The 26,093-nt window shown below is 32.0% G+C and overlaps 4 protein-coding genes and 2 non-coding genes across 14 annotated transcripts; 4 read left to right on the forward strand and 2 right to left on the reverse strand.

Annotated features, from left to right (window-relative positions):
• The first annotated feature begins 501 nt into the window (after positions 1-501).
• LOC8263002 (ER-phagy receptor 1) lies at positions 502-2,931 on the forward strand. The gene is made up of 5 exons (XM_002513805.4): positions 502-1,004; positions 1,079-1,153; positions 1,460-1,599; positions 2,092-2,229; positions 2,572-2,931. The coding sequence occupies exons 1-5, from the start codon at positions 746-748 to the stop codon at positions 2,779-2,781; spliced, it is 822 nt and encodes a 273-aa protein (XP_002513851.2). The 5' UTR covers positions 502-745; the 3' UTR covers positions 2,782-2,931.
• On the reverse strand, positions 2,322-7,929 carry LOC8263001 (phosphopantothenate--cysteine ligase 2). Of its 9 annotated transcripts, XR_007214788.1 has the most exons (12): positions 7,144-7,500; positions 6,661-6,824; positions 6,461-6,575; positions 6,318-6,362; positions 6,101-6,186; positions 5,883-5,935; positions 5,700-5,759; positions 5,121-5,222; positions 4,213-4,332; positions 3,382-3,647; positions 2,895-3,027; positions 2,322-2,775 (listed from the first exon to the last, which is right to left on the reverse strand). XR_007214788.1 is itself a non-coding variant. In XM_048370977.1 (11 exons), the coding sequence occupies exons 1-10, from the start codon at positions 7,209-7,211 to the stop codon at positions 3,408-3,410; spliced, it is 1,053 nt and encodes a 350-aa protein (XP_048226934.1). In that variant the 5' UTR covers positions 7,212-7,500; the 3' UTR covers positions 2,840-3,027; positions 3,382-3,407. The 9 variants fall into 9 exon arrangements, 8 of the variants coding, with proteins under 8 accessions (XP_048226934.1, XP_048226936.1, XP_048226935.1 ...); XM_048370977.1 differs by lacking the exon at positions 2,322-2,775 and having other exon boundaries at positions 2,840-3,027; XM_048370979.1 differs by lacking the exons at positions 2,322-2,775; positions 2,895-3,027 and adding an exon at positions 3,080-3,152.
• Positions 7,930-11,762: 3,833 nt separating this feature from the next.
• TRNAW-CCA lies at positions 11,763-11,834 on the reverse strand. The gene has a single exon. It is a non-coding gene; the product is annotated as a tRNA-Trp (tRNA).
• Positions 11,765-15,127, forward strand: LOC8268436 (RHOMBOID-like protein 8). Its single transcript, XM_002513802.4, has 6 exons — positions 11,765-12,402; positions 13,026-13,186; positions 13,280-13,443; positions 13,545-13,810; positions 13,907-14,033; positions 14,797-15,127. The coding sequence occupies exons 1-6, from the start codon at positions 12,074-12,076 to the stop codon at positions 14,917-14,919; spliced, it is 1,170 nt and encodes a 389-aa protein (XP_002513848.1). The 5' UTR covers positions 11,765-12,073; the 3' UTR covers positions 14,920-15,127.
• Positions 15,128-15,447: 320 nt separating this feature from the next.
• TRNAR-UCU lies at positions 15,448-15,520 on the forward strand. The gene has a single exon. It is a non-coding gene; the product is annotated as a tRNA-Arg (tRNA).
• Positions 15,521-24,166: 8,646 nt separating this feature from the next.
• LOC8262998 lies at positions 24,167-25,761 on the forward strand. Its single transcript, XM_002513801.4, has 2 exons — positions 24,167-24,847; positions 24,990-25,761. The coding sequence occupies exons 1-2, from the start codon at positions 24,491-24,493 to the stop codon at positions 25,593-25,595; spliced, it is 963 nt and encodes a 320-aa protein (XP_002513847.1). The 5' UTR covers positions 24,167-24,490; the 3' UTR covers positions 25,596-25,761.
• The last annotated feature ends 332 nt before the right edge of the window (positions 25,762-26,093 follow it).

Here is a 26,093-nt window from a genome sequence, read left to right on the forward strand (position 1 = left end):
ATTTATCTAATTCGATAATGTCTATTTAAAATTTTTAACTTGTTCAAATAGTAGCAAAGTCACTTATTACTCTTATAATTATTTATAAATATAATTATGTTATAAATTTTTCTCGAGTTTGAGAGAATCGATTCATATTCATACATATCGAAATTTTATCCAAATGAAATACAAAATCTAATTGTTTATATCTCACTATTGTTTACTATAATGAAATTATAAATTTTATTTATCTAAAATAAATAAGATTTATTTTTGGACTCGGACAATAATAATTTTTTTTAAAAAAAAAGTGATATTAAGCTTTTTTTTTTTGTATAATGAGAGAGTTTTCGTTTTTATGATATATACAATAATAATGCAATTGAAAACTAAAAGTAAAATTAAGGGATCGACTGTTGAGAGAACTTATCTCGTAGGGAATTAAAAGATGATTTAAAAGAAATATATATGTTTGTATTATTATGGCGGGTAAAGTGGAAGTATATATATACACGGTACCAACGTCCAACTGTCAAGAAGCTCAACCGTCCACAAATTTGCCGGTCAAAAAGAAGAAGAAGCAAAGAAAAAACAAAAGAGATTCAAACAGATTCTCTTCCACTTGCTAGTTATCGATATTCATTTGCTTCACGTCTTCAACGTTCGTTCATTCAATCAATCAATCAATTCTTTCCAAAGTAAAGCCCTAACCCTAATTTTATCATTTCTCCAGCTCTTGAAGAAGAAAAAGGAAAAAGAAAGTATGAGCAATTTGAGAACAATCTATAGGCCCCATACTGTGTTCACCTCTTTCATGTCTTGCCGTCACCACCAACCTCGATCCAACGGAGTTAGGGTTTCGTTTAGAAACCACCCTGATGATAAGCCTCCGTTATCTTCGCCGTCTCTTTTCTCTTCTTGGCTCCATGGAAATAATGACTCGTGGTTTCGCGTTAACCAGAGAAGAACCGCCGTTAGGGCTGCTAATTGGACCGATCAGAAATCTCCATACGATACTCTTGGTAACCTAATCTAATCCAATCTCTCTCTTCTTTTGTGTGATTGGAAGTGTAATTTTTGTGCGATTGAAACGTAGAGTTGGAAAGAGATGCAGATGAAGAGCAAATTAAGGTTGCTTATAGACGCTTGGCCAAATTTTACCATCCTGATGGTTAGTTGTGCTTCAACTTTATTATCAAACTATACTTTTAATTTTTAATGAATCCTGTTCCATGATAAAGTGCTGTGTATTTGCGACCCATCTACATATGCTGCATATATGAACCCTATTAAAGAACTTTCAAGAAGGCTAATCGTGTTGTTTCTTATTATTTCTTGACCATCATTGTTCCCATCAAGTTTGTTTATCTAGACTCCTCGCATTTTTGATACGAGCGTGACATAGTTATCGTCTGTTTGTTGCACGTCTAGTTAAGAACTTTGAAATCATCCGTTTGTTTCTTTTCCCAAATTGAAGTTTATGATGGTAGAGGGACGCTTGAGGAAGGGGAAACAGCTGAAGCTAGATTCATCAAGATTCAAGCTGCATATGAGTTGCTTATGGATGATGATAAACACAGACAGTACGATATGGATCACAGGGTCAATCCTATGAAGGTAAGAATTAAGTCTATGTATCATTTTGAAGTCTGTTGTGGAGTGAGAAGGTCTTCCCAGTGGATTATATTACCCACTTATCTCTACCCTCCACCCATCCCCAGAGATTTCTAAAACCCCTATCAATGTGAGGATTTTAGTCATTTGAATAAATTGTAAAAAGAGATTTTAGGGAGAAAGCAATCGCCAGGACACCAATGAGATGCAAAGTCAGAGTAATAATTTCTTTGAATTCAACAGGTTAATCTCATTTACACCAGATAGAATACCTAGTCTACTAGATTGCCCACTTCTCCAGTTCACTTATTTCTCTCACTTTTCAATATATTGGAACCACATGAAAGTAGAAAGAGATAGAGAGGGGAGGGAGATTCTAGCTGGTTTATGTAAATTGCTTGTTTTCCTTTCTTTTCTTTTCTCCTCTTCTTGTTTCTAATGTAATTCCCATTTTATTCTGCTGAAGTAATTCCACTTTCATGTTCTTTATTCTAGGCATCACAAGCATGGATGGAGTGGCTTATTAAAAAGCGAAAAGCTTTTGATCAACGGGGCGATATGGCCATTGCTGCTTGGGCTGAACAGCAGCAGCGTGAGATGAATCTCCGTGCCCGACGTCTTGCTCGATCAAAGGTATCTTAGAGTTCCCAATAATTCTCTAGTGGACTGCATCTGCCAGAGGTCCTTTATTATGATCTGAATATTGCTTTAATTTAGTTTGTAAATTTCATAGTAAACAGGGACATCTAATTGCACATAAAAGTATACTTTTTTCTAGCAGCAACATTTGTCAATCTGAATGGGATCTTCTTATATTGTTATTGCCATTACCACAATTATTACAAAGCATATCTGCTATTAAGAACCTTATAGTGCTTCTTTCCGATTCCATTTGGCTGAAACAAGTGGAGCATTGAACCTCTATGGTATAGCTCTCACTTGATAGATCTAAATTTTCTTTCATTGGAATCATAGGTTGACCCTGAAGAAGAGAGAAGAATCCTGGCAAGAGAGAAAAAGGCATCTATGGAGTACTTGAACAGTACCCTGAGGCGGCATACACTTGTCTTAAAGAAAAGGGACTTGATGCGGAAAAAAGCAGAGGAAGAGAAGAAAAAGGCTATCAGTCAGCTTTTGGCTGCAGAAGGTCTCGAGCTGGATACAGATGAAGATGAAACCCTGTAGAAAATGCATATTTTTGCTCGTTACTCTCCAATACATCTACATTTCAGAATGTCTATCAGGAGCACACAAATACATATTTTATTTGTAGAAAAGTAAAGTGTACATATGATTACTTGTCAAGGAATTAATGAGAATCGCCATTTATAGCCAGCAAGCAGCCTCGTTAGCAAGATGTCACAATTTTGATGCTTGTCCTCCCGAGAACCTTAAAAGGGCTAGACAACGGACGGAATGTGGAAGAATGAACTACATATGGACACAATAGATAAGTACAGATGGCTGATGACTAAAAGAAAAGGAAGAAATAGTAGTTGCTCTCTGCTCCTTTCTGTACGGTTGATGCATGTGAAGCAAGTGATGGGAAAATAAATCTGATACAAGATGTTTAATCAAAATTAGAATGGAACCAGATTTAGACAGATCACAACCATTCCCTCTGCTCCCTTCTCCAAGTTTGGTTACATGATACAGAATGGATTAATTGCTCCGCATTGTTTCTTAAGCTCATAAAAGAAGAAGAAGAAAAACGCTTTAAAATGACAAAAATATTTAATACAATTTCAATAGTATGTTGGCAGAAAATTATGTTGTATGTGTCACCTATATGATGCTGTTAATCAGTAAAATCACATGTCAGAATCCGTAATGTAAGCTGAATGCTTCTCCACAAGGAGCTCAACCAGGGGCTTTTCCACATCAGAATCAGGCTGAGTCTTGTCACGGTGCACTGGAATCTTTTGTTCAGCTGTCACAACTATAACCTCCTCTTTGCGAGTCAATAGCTCATTCGCAATCACCACATGCATCTTGTACTTTTTAAGAGCCATATCAGCTTTCTCTAGAAGAATCTTTGAATCCGTCTCCAGCTGTTCCACCAAGTAGGGAACAAAAGCAGAGACAAATAGTAAATTAGTTCAAGGTTGAAGTCCAGGTTAACAACACAAAGAAAGAAGAAAAAAGAGTCAAATTATCTGGTTAAGAATCTCTTCCCTGTGAGTTGGGCGCACACAGAGACACGCAAACAGACAAATATCTTTATTAAAATTCAAATAACATTGTCTATATAAATGAATAATTGCATTGCCTGAATAGGCCCTTAATATTCTTTAATATGCAGGGAAGAATGAAAGATCATATTGTCTAAGCTTATCTTCCGGTATCCTCTCTACTTATTAAACTGGGAATAAGCATGAATGATGGAATTGGAATTAGATTACATTCAGTAACAATGACACAGATAAATGCCCAGTGCCCAGTAAATGATCTATAGACCTTATAAAGGAATCTTATATAATCATATATGCTTTAAATAATGGGTAGGTTAAGAGAAAGCACTTGCAATCTAATATAACCTTTTCTTTTTAGAAGTAAATGGTCAAGTCAGAGATGAATCTCCAAGAGATTTAAGGATAGAGTGGCTCAATGTCTGACCTTGAATGATATGCAGAAGGCCATGGGAGCCCATTCTTTTCTGAACACTGAGAGCATCTTAGGCACTTGCACAAGTCGCATGTCCAAAGGGCCAGATGCTGATTGAATCTTGTGCTCTGCCTGCATATGTTAAGAACTATTTGAGAAAATAAAGAAGCAGAAAAATAGCAATTTCATTTCCTAAGACTTATCCATCAAGATCCTGAAAAATATCTATTGCCAAAATTTTTAATCTATATTTTCTAGCAGAAGAAAGCTTTCCCAAGACTTAGATTCATTCAGGTGCATGAACAATTTTCTTACCCTGCCAAAAGGAAAGGATAACATAAGATGATCTCATCTTTCAAAATGCTACACAGAAAGACGTCCTAAAGCATTTTGTAGCCATGTTTAAGTCATCTTTCTCAGTACATAAGTAATGCCAACATGAGGGGAAAAATATATGACCACCGTGCATTCCAAGAACTCTCCACCAAGGAAATTTGTTGTGGAACAAAAGTAAAATGGTCACCATGATGTGTCAACAATCATAGAAAACAGTTAATTGGGAGAAAACTGATCTACAGTTCTCTCCATTAGTTGTTCAAAGACGTTTGCTTTTAGAAATGTGTTTATCAAGCTGGCTGAAAAACACAAGTATCCTTCTGGTATTTGGTGCACAATGTGAGAAAGAGTGCAGCAGATCTAACACGTTAGAAATAGCTCCCCACATAAACCTTTATATTCTCTGCGCTTATCTTCCACATGATTAATACTGACCAGTATGATTAATACTTATGGTATCTAATCAGAAAGGCTGAAAAGCAGAGCATAAACCTTCCAATGATAGGGAACTGCAGTTTTCTTGGACCAAATGCAGTTGAAACTGAACAAAAGAACATCACAAAAAAGGTTTTAAAATATATTACCATATCCTTCCAAGGGACATAAAAGTCGGACACTGCAGCAGCAAGATAAAACATAGTATGTGGACCAAGATTCTTCATTGACATTGCAATCATTTGTAAAATCTGCCAACCACACCAGGTATTGATTGAATATTAGGACAGTAGCTACAGCAGTATGTGAGGAAAAATAATCTGCATATAGAAGAGAAAATTGGAAAATAAAAGCACAGAAGGACTTAATATACATCGAAATAAATAGCTGATCTAGATAAAGATTCAACTGATGAATCCTTTCATCCCCATAATAAACAGCACTTAACCAACTTCTCAGTACCCAGGCCATAAAGAAGCTCTTGACGCAGCATATTTAAGGTACTTGCCTCAAAATTAGAAGATGAGACTATAACTCATCCCAAAGGTCATTCATCCATAAGAAGTGAACAATGCATGACAAAAGAGTTTGAAACAACTATAAACAGACGAGTGCTGCTTCCATGTATTCAAGAGACAGCCAAAAAACGTAATCATTACACTGGCAGTTAGGACATCATGTAAAATTAAAATCTATAAATACAGATTCAAGAACTGATTAAAGCTAACCTGAAGATATTCAAATATGGTTGTAAAAGGGAGTTTTAACAGGTGACCTCCTCTTACAGCCTGCAATAAAGTCAAAAAAGAAAAGTGCATATTGTTAAATTAAGCTAATTTTGGGTTGCATCATATACCGCGAGAGAAGCTTAACAAGCAAAACACTAAATACAGGTCATCAATAGTTCCTACAGCATGATGATCATTAATGGCTCTCTTCACTGCTTCAAAATATGATTGCCGCACTGAAATATTACATGAAATTTGGTCAAAATAATTTAAACAGAGAATTACTTGTGCAATGATGCAAATGGCATCCTGAAAGTAAAAGTGTCCCAATGACATCCTAATGCAAATTGGTTGATACATGAGCATATTAAATTTACTTGCAGCAAATTGAAACTATAGACCTTGGATATCGGAGCCATTAATGGAGTCAAAACACTCAAGCAGTGGATCCTCAGGAAGAGATTGGCAATATGGCTGGCAAGTTCCCCTGTATATAGGAACAATATCCTCAACACAAAGTAGTTCTTGATTTGTCATGCAATACATCTTAACTTGCCCTATGATACAGTAGCAGATGAGTGCATTCAACAAAAACTAAGATAAAAGATCAGAATCCACCTCCTATACAAAAATATCACTGCATATCCCGCCTTGATAAAATACCTGCAAAAATTCAGTAAATCAATAAAATCAATCCAATTACAATAGAGAAGCAAACTAAAAGAAGAATTATGTATCTGATAAGTTGTATAAGCAATTACTCGGTGGATGTGGCTCCTCTATGACCTGAACTGAAATTATCAATGTAACGAACACAACGTTGTTCCAAGGGAACTGTAGTACCGCCAGATGTCACACACACAATCCTTCCATTTCCTACATTTTGCATAGTGAATATAACAAACGCATTAATGTGAATGCATTTATACATAAAGGAAGTTCCCGAATTGATAATTCTTGCCTGGTGGTGAAGAATTGAATTCAATGAATTCCTTCAATTTCTTGGCAATACTAGCGCTGTCTCTTAAAGGAGGAGCCGAATCAAAAAAAGAATTGATTTCAGCATCCAGATTAGTTTGTGGAGCACCAATCACTGACACATTTGATGAATCCATTTCAATACCCCTAAAATTTGCAAATGAAAGAATTAAACATCCAAAAAAAAATACATAGTAATAAAAAAAAAACTCTAATTGAGAAAACAACATACAAATCGAGGATTCAGAGAGAATGATTGTGAAATACATAACAAGCAAAGTGAAGAAGTTGATAAATTTATAGCAACAGATATTTTAAAAGAGGATTAGGATTTTTAAGAAACTGATTTTGGCAGCTGCTACTCTACCTTAAATACAACTACTTGTAGAATATAGCAGCTCAAGACTCAAAACCTTGCAATGAATAGGAAAAAAAAAAGGAATAAGGTCCAATTTGGCCCCTTAACTTGTTGGTAAAGGTCATATGAAACCTTTTGATTTTTTTTCTGGGCCATTTTAACACTGAACTTATCATTCCTGGCTCAGTTCACCCCATTTTATCAGCTCCAAAGAGCGCGACAATTTTTCTCTCTTAAGATAAGAGTTATTATTCTTATTTCTAAAGAAAGTTTATTGAAAGAAAATAGCCATATCCACCGCCACTGTCCGATCCTCCTACTCCTGCCATCACCACACAAACCATGAATGGAAAAGAGAAAGCAACTCCATAGATGAATAATGCAGTTAATATAAATAATTATTCACTACAAAACTACTGGTATGTACAGTGCATGCTATACAACAAGATAGAAGCGCATTACTGCTTTAAAAAAAAAAAAAAAGGAATCTTTACCTTATTTAAAATCAAACACCTTAACGGCAGTACGAGAAGGGATAAGTTCACCTAAAATGATTAAAAGGATTTCAATTTAAGCTATAATGATAAGTTTAAGGGGCCAGAATGGACCTTATTCCAAAAACAAAACCAAAAAAGAAAAAAGAAAAAAGAAAAAGGATAAGAAAATAAAACCTTGTCTTCTAGATGATACTGTAATCAAGTCGATGCGGTGCGGATTAAATGGAGCGATAGAGTTGGTTGAAGATGAGGTGACCTTAATGCAATGGTTATGGTTGATGCCTATTCCCGCCAATTAGTTTGTTGGTTGAAGATGGGCTTACGCTAGGCCAGAGGGGGAGGACTCCGCCGAAATCGCATCTTACTTAATTATTTATCCTTAATATTTAATTTGCGGGTTCTAATTATTACATCTCTGAATTATTTTGGCATCCATTAAAGACAATAAGAATCTTCTTATAATTACTATCCTCAAAATAAGATTAGTTTTATAATTTCTTATAATAGTATTAAGAATTCTTTTTTAATTTTTTGTTAAGAATATAGAATTTAGAGTCAACCCATTTAAATCCTTAAAAAATACAAAAGCGCCTTATGAAAAAAAAAGGATTAATATTAACATAATTAAATAATGTATAAAAAATATTTAACGTTGAATATGTTTTTATACTTTTTTTTTACAAGGATTAATATATGACAATATTATAGCCTATTATATAACTCCGTTAGCGACCGTTTCCTACACTTTTTCTACTGCCTGAAAAATAGACAACCATTTCTTAGAAAATCACACCTAAAAACTATCACATAACAAACTCTTGAGATACGGTATTCTTAATCATACTTAAATTACTAACTTAAAACGTCACAGTATTATTTTCTAATTTGTCTTTTCTACAAGTATTTCAAAGACAGTTGGCCCTTAATTGTGTAGTTCACATCAATTAGTATATGGATAGAATGACTCTAGAGTTACCTCAACTCAGTCCTGAGTCGATGGAATCAATTTTGAAGAATAGTCTAGAATTGCCTCAAGCGCACCAAATTTGGCAGACCCATGTGAGCTTGTGTGGAGAATTATGGAACACTGTATTAATTGTATTTGATTATCAAAACAAACACGGGTGAAATCCATGATTGCAGTTTGTTGGTTCATTTATAATCATTGGCATTAGTTGTAGAATTGAAGATACAAATAAATATTAATTAGTTTAAATCATATATTAAATGATGTTAATTATTTAATATTAAAAATAAAATATTTATTATATGTGTAATTTTCTTATTAATTATGATAATATATATAAAATTTAAATAAGAATTTTTTTCTTTTTCTTACTGATACGATAATTTTTTTTTAATTTTATTGCAAATAAATTATTTTGTGGGTTTTCATATGTGGAATTAAGAACAAATTTTTTTTTTTATCTTAATTCTTACCTTTTTAAAGCCCTTTAATGGATTCTTACCACTATTTTCCTCAAAATAGATTATACAATATAAAGTATATTACAATAGAAAAATTCTTATTTAGATTAGGTGTATACACCATAATTAATAAAAGAGTGACACATACGTATAAATATTTTACATTTTGGTATTACATGATTGTCACATATTTTATTATTTAAAACTAATAAATATGTATCAATCATCTATCGATTTAATATATAAATAGAAACATATATACCAAACCTAATCAAAAAATTTACTTATAAATATTAAATCACCCCACTAATTTATTGGTAACTTGAACTTCTTGATTTTAAGTAATAAATACCCAAACTTTCGACATTTGTCGAATGTATTTTATTAATACGTTATACTTTCATATAGGGTTAATTATCAAAAAAATTATATATTTTATACTTTATCAAATCTAATATCTAATATGTATTGTTTAAATTTTCAATTTTAGCATCAAATTTTAATATTGATTTTAATTTTAACATCCGGTGAAATTATCAACACACTTTGTTGATGTGGCGTGAACTCTCACATCAACAATAAAAAAGAGAAATTAAGTCAGCACCCTCATTATTAAAATATTGTTGTTTAGGCACATAAGATTAATAAAATTCTAAAGTTAATAAAATAAAGAAATTAATTTATGTACTTAAATATTAATATTTTAGTAATGAAACGAATCAACAACTCTAATGTTAACTCGTTTCTTTTTGTTGTTACCAAAGTTCACGTCAAACTAACAGATTTAATAGATAATTTTATTAAATGCTAAAATTGAAATCAATGTTAGAATATGGTTTTGAAATTAAAAACTAAGTGCTAGATTTGATAATAAGTACAAAGTTTAGAATTATTTTTTTTGGCAATTAAGCCTTTTTATATATTTGCTATGAACATTTAGGCTTTATATACAACAATTTATTTTCCTAATTGTAAATAAAAAAAATCAAAAATATCAAAGATTCTACTAGGGTAAAAATACTAATATAATTAAAATTATACGAGGCTAAGAGCTTTTTCTGTTAATTTAGTTTAAACTGTTATTATCTTTCTATGGATCTTTATTTATGAAAATTCAACTCATAAAAAAATCTGCATGAATCATGAAATGATGTAAAATTCAGATTATATAAAGAAATTTAATTTAAGAGATTTATAATAAAAGTAATAACAATAATTCACACGATCATTATATAGATTAGTAATGTATTAGAAAATTATAATTATTTAAAAATATTTTCTTACAAATGTTAAGTGTAAAATATATAAATAATTTTTAATTTTATACTTTGTCCATCCATCATTAAATTATCCGTAGAACTTGTGTGTTTTAAAATAATAATGGCTAAAATTTATGATAAAGATATATAGATAATAAAAATAAATAAATATTTTTATCTTTTAAATCTCAAAATATACAATTTATGCCATTTTGTTAAGGGGTAAAAGTGTTTTCTAAATAAAAAATAATTTTTAATTGATAAGTAACACTTGTGATTACAAATAAATTTGACTATGTTTAAAAAGATAAACTAATATTGTTATAAAGATGAATTTTTTTATGAGTTTTATTAATTGTGTTGATGGAATAAAATTATATAGAAACTCATTTTACTCGGTAGCTATATTTGGCCATAAATGGACTTCATTAGTATTTGATAAGTTTTTAAATGAGTCAAATCTCTTAAATATAATATTCAAACTCATTTTAACTCTCACGATGGAAGATAAACAAACTCTCATAAAAAAAGACAAACAAACTCTTATTAAAGAAGATAAAATAAAAAAAATCTATAATATTTTATTAACAAAATTCATAAATAACTAAAAAAAATATAACATAAAATTATAAATAAATTTTTAACTAAATAAATTCATCTTTATTATTGAAAGGCATTAATCTATTTTCAAATATTAAAACCTTATGAGATTTTCTTTCAAACTCCCTACTAAAGAAACATAAGATATTAGATTATCAAAATATGATTTGGTTAGTTACTATAATTAGAAAAAATTACTAGAAAGAAAAATAGCTAATCAAAAGTTAAAATTAGCTATCGTGTCAACAGTAAAGAAAAATCACTAAGAACAGTAAAAGATAAATGAAAAAAAAAAAATGCCTATACGGCTAATGTTTGAAATAACAATAAGGAGTAGAAGTGAAACACATGTTTACTTATAGAAAACTATGTCAGTTTTTTAGAAATATTTTTAAATAAAAATAAAGAATAAAAATTTTATATTTATTTATATTATTTTTCTAAATTGAAAATAGAAAACAACTTTTTCATAATTTTAAAATTAGATTTAGATTTTTTTAATATGTTTTCTATGTTTTTCTTATTAAATAAAAATAAAAAATTTTATTTTATTTATTCCAAGTCTACCTTTTATATTTAAAATATTCTTAAATAGAAAATAGAAAACTCTATAAAAGTAAATATATTTTATAAACTGAAAATATAAAATCTTTATTTTGTTTGAAAATTAAAAATATTAATAGGAAAACTCTCTACAATAATATATAGACCCTAATTTTATTGTAAGATTTTCATAAGTTGCTTCTTTATGTCCCTTTGAAAATTAAAACGCTGATCTTAATAACATTGTCAATTATAAAAAATTTCACGAACAGTTTATTGCCATGTGGAGATTCCCCTAATAAACTAATAATAATGGGTTAAGAATGCAAAAAATCCTTTCTATAGTCTTTTTTTTTCTGCCAAAAAATTGACTTTAAAAGATAGAAAGAAAAATAAAAAATGAACCCGACGTGAATCGAACACGCAACCTTCTGATCTGGAGTCAGACGCGCTACCATTGCGCCACGGATCCAGTTGAAACTTTCACCTTCTAAATTCCTTTCAACAAGATGGGAAGCTGCTGTGTGTGTGAGAAAGCGCATAAACCAGATGTTCCCGCCAAATATAACCGTCCTCACGGATACAGCTAGAGAAGGAGTTTCCCATTTCATTGCAGTTGCAACCGTTACCATTCCCATAGGAAAAAGAACCCACACACACACGGAGACTAACCCAGACACCCACTCTTCACTCTCTTTGTAAACCCTAATAATGGAAGTGGAAACGCCCAAATTGGACTCCAAGATCGAAATAAATCTATCAGATAATAATAAAAATATTAATCAAACTTTCTCCTCTTTCTCAGATTTCGCTGATTCTCTTCAAGATCCGAATAAGACTCCATTCTTTAAATCACGACGAAGAAGAGATACGTGGCTCATTTCCATCTTCGTTATTATCCATTTGGGTGCCTTCATCGCCACCATGATCGTCAACGATTGCTCCACTAACTCTTACGGCGATTGCGCTATCAAAACCCTAGGGAGACTGTCCTTTCAGCCCCTATCTGAGAACCCTCTTCTCGGTCCCTCTGCATCCACGTCAGCATCTCGTCTTTCTCTTCTCTTGTTTATGCTCTTTCTAACTGCTATTATATTTCTGCTTTTTGACTTTTTCTTTTTATCCGTGTATCTTTTATTTAATGTGACATTTTGAGAAATATAAAATGTCCGAATTATGTTTTGCTATTTTTGCTTCTTCAGAAAATGCAAAATTGAACTGAATCTTATTATTTAGTGAATTCCAGTAATTGCTAGAGTTCATGACTTTCTAACTTAAAAATAACAAGGCATTTCGAAAGAAATGAAATTACACTAAAATTGACATGATTTTGCAAGAATTTATGCATGTAGTTGTATCGGTGCGCACAGCTTGTTGCCAATGTTCCATTGCAGAAAGGTTTATTAATGATAATGATATTCAATGCCTAGTTTTGCCATGCTTATTGTATTCCAGAACTTGTATATGTATATTTCAAAATTCCAGAATCAATGGCTGAATTGTTACCATGTTATTGAAAGACTATACAACTCATAGGTTTTGTTTGTGTAGTACCATTTATCGAACTGAAGTTGTTTGAGACGGTCTTGTACCTATTGCTTTATAGTGTTTCCTCAATTTATTTTTCTTTTATACATTGTTCAGAATTCTTCTTGCACTGCAGGCTAGATAAGATGGGGGCTCTTCGCAGAACCTTGGTGATCGAACATCAGACTTGGCGTCTTTTCTCATGTCCATGGTTGCATGCTGGACTTATCCACCTTATTATCGACCTAATAGGTGTTATCTTCTTAGGAATTTACCTGGAACAAGAGTTCGGACCGTGTAAGAATATGTTTAATTTGTAATTACTGTAGATAAGGGTACAGCCAAAGGTTGCATTATCTCTGAATATTGCTGTTTGTTTCTGTTACACAGTAAGGGTTGGGATAATCTACATACTTTCTGCCTTTTTTGGGTCATTGGTGACTGCCCTTTTTGTTCGAGATAGCCCAGTAGTTAGTTCCTCTGGTGCTCAGCTTGGATTACTTGGCGCTACATTTTCTGCACTTGTAAGGAACTGGAAATCCCACACCAATAAGGTCCTGCATGTTTTTTCTTTTCTCTTATCTCCAAGTTATATTTCTTCATAGTTAATTTAGTGAATGCTCATTGGCTGGTCCTCCTTTTTGCTTGATTGCAGGTTGCAGCTGTGCTGATACACTTTTTTGTCTTTGCTTGTAATGTCATGCTTGGCTTGCTACCATATGCTGACAACTATTCAAACATTGGAGGCCTTATATCAGGATTTCTACTTGGATTTGTTCTATTATACACTCCTCAGCTCAGGAAATTGGCTCCAAAGAAATCAGGCCTTTATGATGATGGCTTAAAAAGTGTCCTTAACTTGAAGCAGAAGTTGGACAGGCCTGTGCTGAGGACTGTTTCTCTTCTCCTTTTTTCTGTCCTGTGAGTTCTTGTTCTTTTTCTTTGTTCCAGAATATGTCTTCTGTTGTTTGTCATTTTGTTCTTTTGTGATTGCTGAAAGGAGCTTTTATTTTGCAGACTTGTTGGATTTCTTGTGGCAGCACTGCAAGGCATCAATATAAGCCATTATTGCAAGTGGTGTGGGTATTTTGACTGCATCCCATCTAAAAGTTGGAGTTGCAATGATGTGACAACTTCTTGTGAGGTATATTTTTCAGTTTGCTACTTCAATTTTATTTACTCTGTGGATAGTTTAATTGCCAGGAGGGATGAACGAATGAAGGAAAATAAATCTTGCATCTCGCATTTCTGCAGTCCTCATTATCTAAAACTTACTAGCAGTCTGAAGGTGGCGCCAATAATACAGAATAAATGACTAAACTGGGAAAAATCTAAATTGAGTTGCACGTATACGTAGAAATGGTAATCTCAGTTTAGACTTTCATTCCATTAACATGAGTTTTCTGGCAATAATAAGAGTCTATAAGAACATAATTAAGAACTAAGACAGGTGATGACAGTTTAAAAGTTTCTGCACTAAACATGATTTGGAAATTCCAAACTGGAATGGCTGGAGGTGGCGAATCATCCTCTAGCGCTGGTAAATGATTTCATTTGGAAGAATCTTGTATCAGGTAGAACTTTATTAATTTGTATCCAAGAAGATTCTCAGTGATGAAAAAATATTTCTCGCACCATATATGGATGTAACAGGTTTCTTTTGCCAGAAAAAAGAAAAAAATTAAAGAAGAAAACACTTCTTGTTAGAAGCAGGCTTAAACTGAAAAAGAAAAGCACCTTAAAATTTCTTCTTTCTATATGTCAATACGACTGTAGTGTTGTTTAATTTCCTTATCGTTTTCTTGTCATTAATTTGTCAATTCGACTGCAATCTTTAATCATTATATGGTTGATAGAGACAACTATATGTTTTGTACAATTTCATGCTAATGAAACGGTAAATGCAGATCATGTCAAGTGATGCAGAATTGACCTTAACTTGTATGAGTAATGGCAACTTCAAGGTTTTACCCTTCGCCAATATGTCCGAAGCAAGGACGAGGGACTTGTGCACTCTGATTTGCTTCTGAAATTTGCAGTATCGCAATGACTTTGGAGAACCGTAAACCAGCAAAACGCGGACACATTCTTTGATGGCCAGTTAATTGGATTCTATAATAGATCAATTGTACAGCATGTTCTACGAGCTTGTGGATAGCCAAAAACATTTGACATGATGAAAATCCTATTGGGACCTTGGAACATTAACACTTGGCACTTAAATCTTCTTTCATTCAATTCTGTGCGTTAATTGCTACGCCTCATTGTTCTCCAAATGCTAGCGTTGGCTTTGGGAATATGTACAATGAGGTGAAAGTTCTTCGCCCTTGCTTTTATGGCAGGCAAACCTGAAAGGGGGACTGAGATTTTGTCATCGTGCACGCATCATTCACTTCAGAACTCTTCGTTGGTAACTTCTACGCCTGATACAAAGACGCCAGTAGTTTGAGATATTCTTTAAATTTGCTTTAATACACATAAAACATCACGAGTGGATAGTATGTAGTGTACTAAAGTTTCCCTATTATACCATAGCTATATATATCAATCAACAAGAAGCGCCCATGGCCTAATGGATAAGGCGCCTGACTTCTAATCAGGCGATTGTGGGTTCGAGTCCCACTGGGCGTGCTTCTACATTTTTTCACTAATTTTCTTTTGGCACATTTAATTTCGGTCTACATATCTAATGCTAGTGACTAATCCAACCCACTACTTTTTTCGACTAATATATTCTCCCTACTCTATTTTTATTCTGTTTTCCATATTCCATTGTCCTTTTTCTGTTCTTTCTAAATATCTGTAAATTCAGAGAAAAAATTATTACATGAGGCTGAGGTCTACAACGGCCTCCACTTTTCATAGGGCCAACCAGCCGCAATGCTTTTAATATAGGATTTTGATTACAATATAGAACAACTTTTACAACTTACATAAAGCATCCAATAATGTGGCCCTATCACCCTACACAAAATACATTCAATTGGGTATTAACACTTCTTTTTAAATTCTCTTTTCTTTCTTTTTTCTAAACTCAAAACAAGTACCCTCTATACCCTCTAATCCCACCCCTAGCCAAGAAAAAGTAGGCTTTGCACTGTTTTCATCAATAAAAAACATTGAGTAGTCCCACTTTTGGATCGAGTTTCAGCTTAAACATTCAAGTCTTATTTGGACCACTACTGGTTAGTCTTGGACCATAGTACCAAATTAAACTCTCCAACTAATAGCCATTAATAACCCACAAAAAGAATTTCTTAAACATCCCCAATGTCTCTTTTTATGCTTGAAGTTGAATGAATGCTTTAGTGGCGTGCTAGCCAACAACTAGCTTGCTAGTTTTCCCTTTCCTTCACTGATTAAACAGCTCAGCTGGGTAGCTGTTATCGCCAGCTAGGATTTGTAGAGAATATTTTATTAAGTAACTAAGTACATCATTAGGTATCCATTTGTCAAATACAGTGACTTGATAAGAGACCATGGACCAAATTAATAGACTCTCTCTCTCTCTTTAGGCTTAAAATTTGCATGGTTGAAGTAAGAATTTGATTTGGCAAGTTGTATTGATATAATCTTGGACCACTTAAAAAACATTTGGCTATGTGTCTAAATGTAAGACACACACATGCATGCAAGCTTAATTAGTTTTCTTGTCAAAAACATTAGGGAGGAAAAGAAAGATTCATTTGCTTATTCCAAGATTATCATTCTTACAAGCAAATTGATCACCCCAGGTCGAGTTGGTTAAGTTCCCTCCATGGTCAGGATCACCAAACATGTCACCTGTCAAAAATTTATTTTGCTAGCTATCACCATATTCGTTATGCACCATTAAGGTTACAACCACTGGCTTCTTCACATGTGGATGGTTGCCATTAGCACATGGTGTGAATTGTGAAAGCCAAAGTCCTCAACCGTATTGCCAATGCAAATTCTTAGATAATTATTTAAAAAAAAAAATTGCCAATGCTATTACCTCAATGATTCAACATTTCTTCTATAACCTATACAATTAGGTGTTTAAATTCTGATAATTTTATTTAGTCGCTTAATTAAAATATTGGAACTATTAGAACCAAAAAAAAAAAAAAAAAACCCTTTATAATCATGAAAAAGTGAAATCAATCCCCCGACCCCTCCACCCCTAAAGTTCTCATTAGATACCCCATTCATAAAAGCCTACAATCACTATTACTCCTACTACTAACATTACTATAAATGCTTAGTTGATGGGTTGAACTTGTTGGATGATTAATAATTTTTAGAAGGGCTCCCTCCTTCTTTTAGGGGAGAAGGAAGATGATAGAGGGGGATAAAGGCAGCTGTAGTGGGAGGGAATCCTGAAGTGGGTTTTCCTCCTAGTTGGAACCAAAAGCAAATAAAAAGCCCTTTGTGTCCCTCTCACATCAGTGTTAGTCAAAGAGAGGTAATGGGCTATAAGGTCTAGTCCCCAAAAGAGTATATGGTATATAATTGGGTACTTTCTTTCCTATCATCATTTATTTATAAAAAGAAGTCAACCTGAATTTTAATTATTTGATCGGTTTAATATTTTAATTTTTAATTTAATTTAATAAATATTTTTTTTTTATAATTTTAATTTTTAATTTTTAATTTTTAATTTTTAAGTTAATGTATATTTGAATTTATTTTTTAATAGTATTTAAATATTTATATACAGTACATTTATATATATTAAATAAATTAAATTAAAATATATCTAGAATTTTGTTAAAAAAAAATTTTGAGATTAAATTGAAAACAATGGTTTTGACTAGAGCAAAAAGAATTTTATTTGAATTTCAAATGGAATGTGAATTTTGTAAATACACACACAAAAAAGGAGATGGGTAATCTTAAAAGGTTAAAAAAGAGGTTGTCATGTAGTGATGGATGTAACTGAGGATTGGGACTTCCTTTAGTTGAGAATTTTATCTTATATTATATTGGTGGATTTTCTCCCTCTGCTTATTTGGAGAGAACTCTACTCAATTGAAAGGCTTGCATTAGCAACAAAAAGAGCAACTTGATGTTGATTGTTGATTTATGTAGTCTTGTCATCTATTTTCCTTTTTCCTTGCAATAGTAGAAGATAGAGTATGATAATGCTGCTGTTTGCACGAAATTTTAAAATATATTTTTATAAACTTAAATTCACCAAATTTAATTCAAGAAATATAATAAACAGAAAAACATTGAGAATCTGTAGTAGGGGGCAATCAAATTTAGGGAGTATTAAAAAGAAAGAAATTAGCAACAGCTGCCAAATAATAAATAAAAAAAATTAATTGTTAATGCCCATGGAGGGCACGTCTTGAACCCATTGAACATAAAGCTCCTAAGTCATGTCAATATAATGTTTTCTTGTGGCCCATCTTTCTCTTCTATAAAAGTCCACATGTAAATCTGACATAACTAAGGATATATTCTCAACCCAACCTATTTTAGCCATTGATTAAGGGAGATTTTGTGCTCAAATGATTGGGTAGATACTCATATATATCTCTGCCCACAATAGATATATATCCATATTTATACATATATCATGCATCCCTTTGAGATTTACAACAAAAGCAGAGAACCCATTTGCTTAAACAAAACAAAAGGTAAACTGAGAAAAAAGAAAACAAAATTCCCCCCAATTTGGAAGAGAAGAGAATTTTGAAAAAAGAATTAAAACAATAGCTCTGCTTTTATTTTCCTTTGAAAGGGATATTTTGGGAAGAAAATATTATATGTACATCATTAGTGTAAAAAATGAAATAGGTAGTTTGGTAGGTAAGAAAGAAAATGCGAGGCAAACAATTGTAATCAAATAAAGAAAAAGGCCCCAATGCAGTTGCAAGATGTGAGATTACAATGGATTCTTGGCCACATAATTGGCTGCAATAATTATATTTATTTGGGTTTTCCTATTTTTAACTTATTATTTATTTAATTCCAACTCCGAATCTTTATTCACTATTTGAGATTTTTGGTACCAAAGAGAAAAAGAAAGAAAATAAAAAAGATCATTAGGTGGCCCAGAACAGTGCAAAACCCTAACTTTGGAAGGTTGAGCATATGATTATGATCATCCAGTTGTGTAGTTCTCTGGCTGCCATCTGTCCTATACAATGTCTAGGCAACACTTTTTACCTTAGCTTTTATACATCACTTTCTTTTAAGTATCTTTAATTTTAATTCTTTTTTGTTGTTGTTGTTGTTAAGCAGTGCAGTTTAATTGTGATAATTGGATCACTTCTTTTAAAGAAAGATGACAATGATGCCCATTTCACTTTGCCTTTTGTGGGCATATAAGTACTAATTTATTTTTCAATTAAGCCCTTCCAAATTTATTGAGTTGTTATTGCAGAATCCAGACACAAAAGTACAATTTTGTAGCACACAAAAATGGTTTCATAGGCAGTATTGATCTGGTAATAGATACAAGAAATATAATAGAGTAATAGTAGCAGCCAGCCTCCTCCTCCTTCTCCTTTCTATTCAATCTTTATGATTTTTATTTTTTTTATTTTTTTTTTGAGGTTCAATTCAAGTATTCAATTATTGAGTGCATAAAGTCTAAAAGGTTCTATTCTACCAACTGTTTACTCTTCATTTATCCACCCTTTCTTTTTCTTTTTTTCTTATTTATAGAAACAAAAAAAATTAAAAAAAAAATCACCTTTTGGTTTCTTCTTCCTCCTCCACTACTGTCATTATTGCTAGTAGTGTTTTAACACTTGTATTGGCTAATTAATGAACTGCCCAATTAAAGCAATGAAGAATGCCCCAATTCTTTCTTTACTTTTGAGAATGACTAAGAAATAGAAAATTGAACTCCTATAATACTTACAACCTAAAAAGAAGGAAAAAGAAAAATCAAAGTTTATGTAAGAATCCATAAGAATGAGATTGGATTGAATTGGACAATTTAATTCCATAATCCATAATATATAGTACCATAAAACCAAAAACAGAGGTGGTGGTGGTGACCCATTCATTATTATCAACAGGAAGGTTTTGCAAAAATAATTCAGTAAAGAGTCTTTCAAACACAAAGTATAGGGTTTTAGGTATCCCTTTTATCTTTCATGAAACATCAATAGATGAAGGATGAAAAGAAGTGTTAGTGGTCCCCAACAGTAACCCCCAATTAAACTTGGAATTAATTTGATAAGCAACTTGCCAGGATTAGCCACATCAATCCTCACTTGTTGACCTGATAGAATATTCCTTTCTTTTTTTTCCCCTCAATTTTAACCTTAGAGAGATTTTAATTTTATTTCATTATCAATTTGAACTTAATTAAGCTTCTAATCTGAGTAATTTTCTAATTTAATATCAAGGTCTTTCATTTTTAATACACACAAAAAAGAAAAGGTTATGAATCATTATCATTCCTTTGCATACTTCATATCCAATAAAATTTTGTCTACAAAATTTATCATACATAATTTAATTATTATCCAGACTTTAATATATAAATATTAGCTTTTCATATTAAGATTATTTAGAGGTTAATATTTTTTCCTTTCTTTTACCTTTCTGTTTGTTTTAATTTCATTTATCCCTTAAACAAATTTAAAATTATTTCCATCATTTTCAAATGTAGAAGACCATATTGGACCATCCAGTTGTATTTTTCTTAAGAAATTTCTATCTTACATCTGGAATATATATATATAATAAGAATACAGCTTATATAGAATTTTCCCCTCTAATAACATTAAGAAAATGGAACATTGCCTAATAAGAGTTTTGTTGGGGGTGAAATATTAATGCTGGGATGAAAGGGATGCAATCATGCCAATGAGCAAGTCTAGCCATCAAATGGGTTTTACTTTCTTTTTCCACAGAAGGACCCTACATGAAAAGGGCTGACCTTAATTCATAGGGTAAGTACTCTTTGCAAGTTTGTTTTGCATTGAAAGGTTACCTACCACAAGTATGAAGTGTGAGTTAGTCTGGGATAAATTTTTGCATGTAGAATTGTACAGCTTGTGAAAGAAGTCCATGTTTGTGCCAAAGATAAACAAGCAAAACCATCCCCACACTCCCCAGATCCTAAAATCTATAGTTGCCCCTTCTCACTTGGCAACATATTGAATTTTACAAAGTACTTTTTCTTGCTTGGCAAAAATAGGCAGCACTTACATTTTGAGCTAGGTTTAGAATTTTCTTTTGAAATTCTGGATTTCTATCATCATCTCTTGTATGTTAATCCAATCATGTAAACTAGTTGCCTACAGTGACCCTTGCATGGTGAGGGAAATAAATAAAGACAGGCATCTAAAGGTTAGAGTTTGGTAAGTATATATAGTTTAGTTACCAGCAGACGAAGAAGAAGAAGAAGATAAAACAAGACTACCCAAAATGAAAACTTCCTCATTGAAATTTAGTTTTTGAAATTTCTTTAAATTGAATCTTTCTTTTTCTTTCAAATATCTTATAGTAAGATGGTATTTAATTGAAATATTGAGATCAAATTGATGCCGACAAGTCAAAATGGAATTTTACACTTATCTTATAGACCACAACTGGATTGAAGCTACTTCATTATCCATAGACAAGAACTAGGCTTTCAAGAGGAAATGAGGGAGTTATTGTTACTCTTCAAAAACTTAAATGAAGGGCCCCTTTTGATTTTTCTTTCTTTTTCTTTTCTATATTTTTTTTTTTTTGTGGGGGGGGGGGGGGGGGGTTTAGGAGGGGTCAAGGACACCAAAATAATACAATTATTCCTATATTAATTGGGGAAGAACAATACATCTAATTATAGAGGGGCAACCTTATCATTAATATAATTAGGTGGAGTGCTCTGGTGAACCAAAGATAACATGGGTGCCCATATACATTGCCCTTAAATAATATATACCCCTCTTGGGTTTCTTCTGCACTTTCCAATGAAAAATCTTAAAAGACCAACATGCTCATACTCTTTAAGATGTCCCATTCTCCAAAAACCCACGAGCACCCTTCTAAAACAAAATTCTTGGATTGAAACACAACTCAGTATAAATAAAGATTTGATGGTCCCCAACTCAAAAGCATACACATTTAAACTATAAGGTATAAGGTAAATTGAGCTTATACTAATAATATATACAATGCCCTGCTAAGAGAATAAAAGGCAAAAGATATACTACTTCCCTACAACTTTAAGACATTCTTTGCCCTTGATTGGTAGCTAGGACCAATTAATCATTAGGAACCCATTTAGTCAAAATGCAAAAAAATATTTAAAAAAATACTAAATTGATCAAAGAATATCAAAAACTAATAAAAATTATAAAAATCTTTGCTTTCATGATCCGCCGTCTGATGGGTCCTGAAGCTCTACCAAATTAATGGCTTGGATGAAGTTATTAGGTTGGTTTTGAAGGAGTAAATATGATTGTTTTGAGGTTGAGGGGCTAAACCAAGAGATGCAAAAATCTATAATAATAATAATAATAATAATAAGGCCTGAAAAGACTTAAAAATTTTGGATAGTAGAAGGTTACAAAAACACGTACTTACATATACAAAGAACCTCATCATTCCAATTGCTCTCTCCTTTTGAAAAAAAATCAAGAAAACCAATCTAGGAAAAATAAAACATAAATTTAAAACAAATATCAATAGGATAGAATAGAAGGGAAGTAAAGGAGCAAAGTCAGTTGCTCGAGGAAGAAAAAAAGGGAAGAAGAAGCCAAAGAAAGCACTAAAATCAAAAGAGAAAGACTCGTAATCTAAATGGTAGAATTGAGAATGAAATTAATAGTAGAATTTTACAAGTTAATAGAGTTTAGAATCTCAGTCAAACTATCCAGTCAAACCTCTTACAGCCCCCAATAACCTCTCACTCTATCTATCATCGTACAACATTGCCAACTAATATTAATTTCACCAAACAAAGTAAAATCTCTATATATTTATATATTTAGGATAAACAACAATTATAAATATGAAGAGGTTATAATTTAATAGAGATTTGAATATTAATATTTTTTAATTTAATATTTAATTTTATTTATAAAATAATAGAAATATGATATAACATATGTAAATATTTTATCATATTATATAAATAATACTACTACTTCTTCCTTCTTATCTCTCACACCCTCATATCCATTCGTACATTTATTATATTGACAATATCAATATACTAGTTTAATGAGGAAAATGAGTAAAGAATGAAACACAACAAAAGGGAAAAGAAAAATAAATTGGAAGGAAGCTCACGTAAAATTCATGTCTTATGCATGTAATTATTTTTAGGATAATGCAAGAAAAGAAAAGTAATTTCTAAAATGGAGTGATCTTCATACTATTTCCAAGTTAATTTGGTGGGTTTGGAGTGTGAAAATTAGACTAGTATTGCAAGAATAGAATGTTAAAATCATTAAATCTAACATAGTCAAATAAACCTTATAAAATATAAATCTAAATTCAAGAGAAAAAAAAAAGGAACTGTTTTGTTAAATGATTATATATATTATATTTATGAGAACGATAGAAGTCTATTTTAATTTTTAATCAATTTAGTTATCTTTTAAACTAAATAAAAACTCTATTGTATAACAATTTTATCAAATTGATGGAGCAAATTTAGTAACTTGATTGGGGCAAAGTGTAATTACAAGAATAAAGAGAGGGGCAAATATTAGGGGGCGAAGTGCAATTCTGCAGATATGAGAGGTGGGGCAGCAGACATTTGCCACCATGGTGGATCCGCCATTATTATTGAATAAACAACAAAAAAAAACTATAAAAAACGAGAATTGAAGCCTCAACCAAAAAAATATATGAATGTGAAGCCTGCAAAGAGAGGTTCTGAATATAACTAAATCATAAATGTGGATACAAGAAGGATATCTCACTCTTTTTTCTTTTTTCTTTTTTCTTTTTTCTTTTTTCTTTTCTTAAATAAAGAGAGGAATCAGTGCACTAAGATATATCACATTTCTATTAAGTGACATTACGATTGTTTATTTAAAACACTATTTCACTCTATTCTTTGTTTTTTTTTATTGAGAAGAAAAATAAAAATAAAATTTTCTTGCAAAAAAAGGGTTTTTTTTTTTGTAAAGTATCATACATCCACCACCTTAATTTGGGAAATAATTTGAATTTCCCACTATTTTAGAATTTTTTATTTTTTACATTATTACTGTTATTAAGAAATAGGGCTCTTTATCTTTCTCTCAGATTTTCTTTTTCTTATATGGTAAATTTACTTCTTTATTAACTCATTAGGATTTTATTTTCTCTTAATTTCTTTTTTGTTTGCAATTTGGGTTTTCCTTTTTCTCTTCCTTTCTGCCCATTAAACAATGAAAATGGCATATTACCAATCATCCTTTCCCCTCTGTATGAAACACCCATCATTGCTCCCAACAATCCTTTTCAACCTTAGAAACCTGAGCTTCTAAGATATTCCCTCCCTTCCATTCCCATTCTTTTTCTTTTCTTTCTTTTTTCTTTTTATTTTTTTGAGCTTTCTTCTTTTTTCTCTTCTTTCAATTTAAATATCCTTCATCTTTATAACCCTTTTCTCTCCTCCATTTCTCTTCTCTTCTTATTATTCACTCTCTTATATTACTACTGCCATACCATCCCTTTCTATTAGTAATGGATCCTTCTTCTACAAATTCTGTGAATGGGTTTTACTCTTTTTTAACTAGAGGGATTGATGATCTTGAACGTGTTTATCTTTCAAACAATTTCATGTCAATCCAATTCCTCCAAAGGGTTCTTTCTTTATTAAGATCTTTTCACTCCCAGTTGACTTTACTTGTTCAAAAACTTCATCTACCTGTTGGTGACAAGTGGCTTGATGAGTATATGGATGAAAGTTCTAAGCTTTGGGAAGCATGTCATGTTCTTAAATCAGGAATATCTGGCATGGAAAATTTCTACTCTGCTGGATTCAATATCACTTCTTCTCTTGACAATCATCGCCGTCTTAGTTCTCAACTATCTCGACAGGTTCTTGATCATTTTCTTCGTTCTTCATTCTTCATTCTTGATCATTTTTGTTAATTCTTGCTTTTCTTAAATACATAGATAGAAAAAGAAAACAGAACATTCAGGATTACGCAACTAACAATGGCTTGAATTCTTGAAACAGGTAATAAGAGCAATTTCAGGGTGCAGAAGGGAAGCTTTAGGATTGGAAGAAGAGAATAGAGCTTTGATGGAAACAAGAATCCAACCATTGTCACTAAGGTTTGATGAGAAGGTGTCAATTGAATCAAAACTCAATGGTTTTAATGGGTTTAGAGGCGTTCTTTATGCAATGAGAAACGTCAGTTCTTTGCTACTGATGATCTTGCTATACGGATTAGTGTATTGTTGGCCAGAATCAAGTTTTCTGAAAGGTGGATACGAAGGGTGTTTGTTTTTTGGATCAGCTTTTATGATCTCAACGGCAAGATTGCAACAAAGGGTAGCGGAAGAAATAAACCAGATAAATGGAAGGCCAGGGATTTTGTTGTATGAATTTAGAAGATCAAAGATGGCTATGGAGGAGCTAAGAGGAGAGCTGGAGAGGAGGTGTGGACAAGTGGTAGACTGGGAAACAGAGGTGGAGATAAGAGAAAGAGTAGAGAATCTGAGAGGATGTTTTGGGGTATTGAGATCTGGAGCTGAAAATATTGTTGGACAGCTCGATGATTTCTTTGATGAGATTGTTGAAGGAAGGAAGAAGCTTTTGGACTTTTGCAGTATTAGATAGAGAAAGAAAGAGATAGAATGGTTGAAATGGAAATCCCCTTTCTTTTTTTCTTTTTTTTTAAAAAATACAAGGTAGAGGAAGCAGTTGTTGGGTTTGTTGTACCTTTAACCTTTTCTCATCCCCTATTTTTTTTTTTTTTGTTAATTTTAAATGTTTATTTTCTTTTTTTGCCTACCATGGTTACTGTTCATTACAGCTTACTTACTGAAGTTAAAAGCTTTTCTATGAAAACCCTGAAGAGGCAAAATTGAAGAAAGAAAGTAGCAGAGTTTTCTGGGTTGGAGAAGACTTTTATTTGAAAAAGAAATTTAAAAAAAAAGAAAAGAAAAAGAGAGGGACGGTTAACGTTTGTATGCAGGGACCAAGCTGTTCCTATTTGGAAATGAACGTCAAAACACCAACTTCTTGGTTCCATTTATTATTTATAATGGACAAAAAGAATGGAAGCTTCCTGTTTCTTTATTTATTTAATTTCTTTAACAAAAGGTTAAGGGTTGA

This window comes from Ricinus communis, chromosome 2, assembly GCF_019578655.1.
Source record: "Ricinus communis isolate WT05 ecotype wild-type chromosome 2, ASM1957865v1, whole genome shotgun sequence".
Lineage (NCBI taxonomy): Eukaryota > Viridiplantae > Streptophyta > Magnoliopsida > Malpighiales > Euphorbiaceae > Ricinus > Ricinus communis.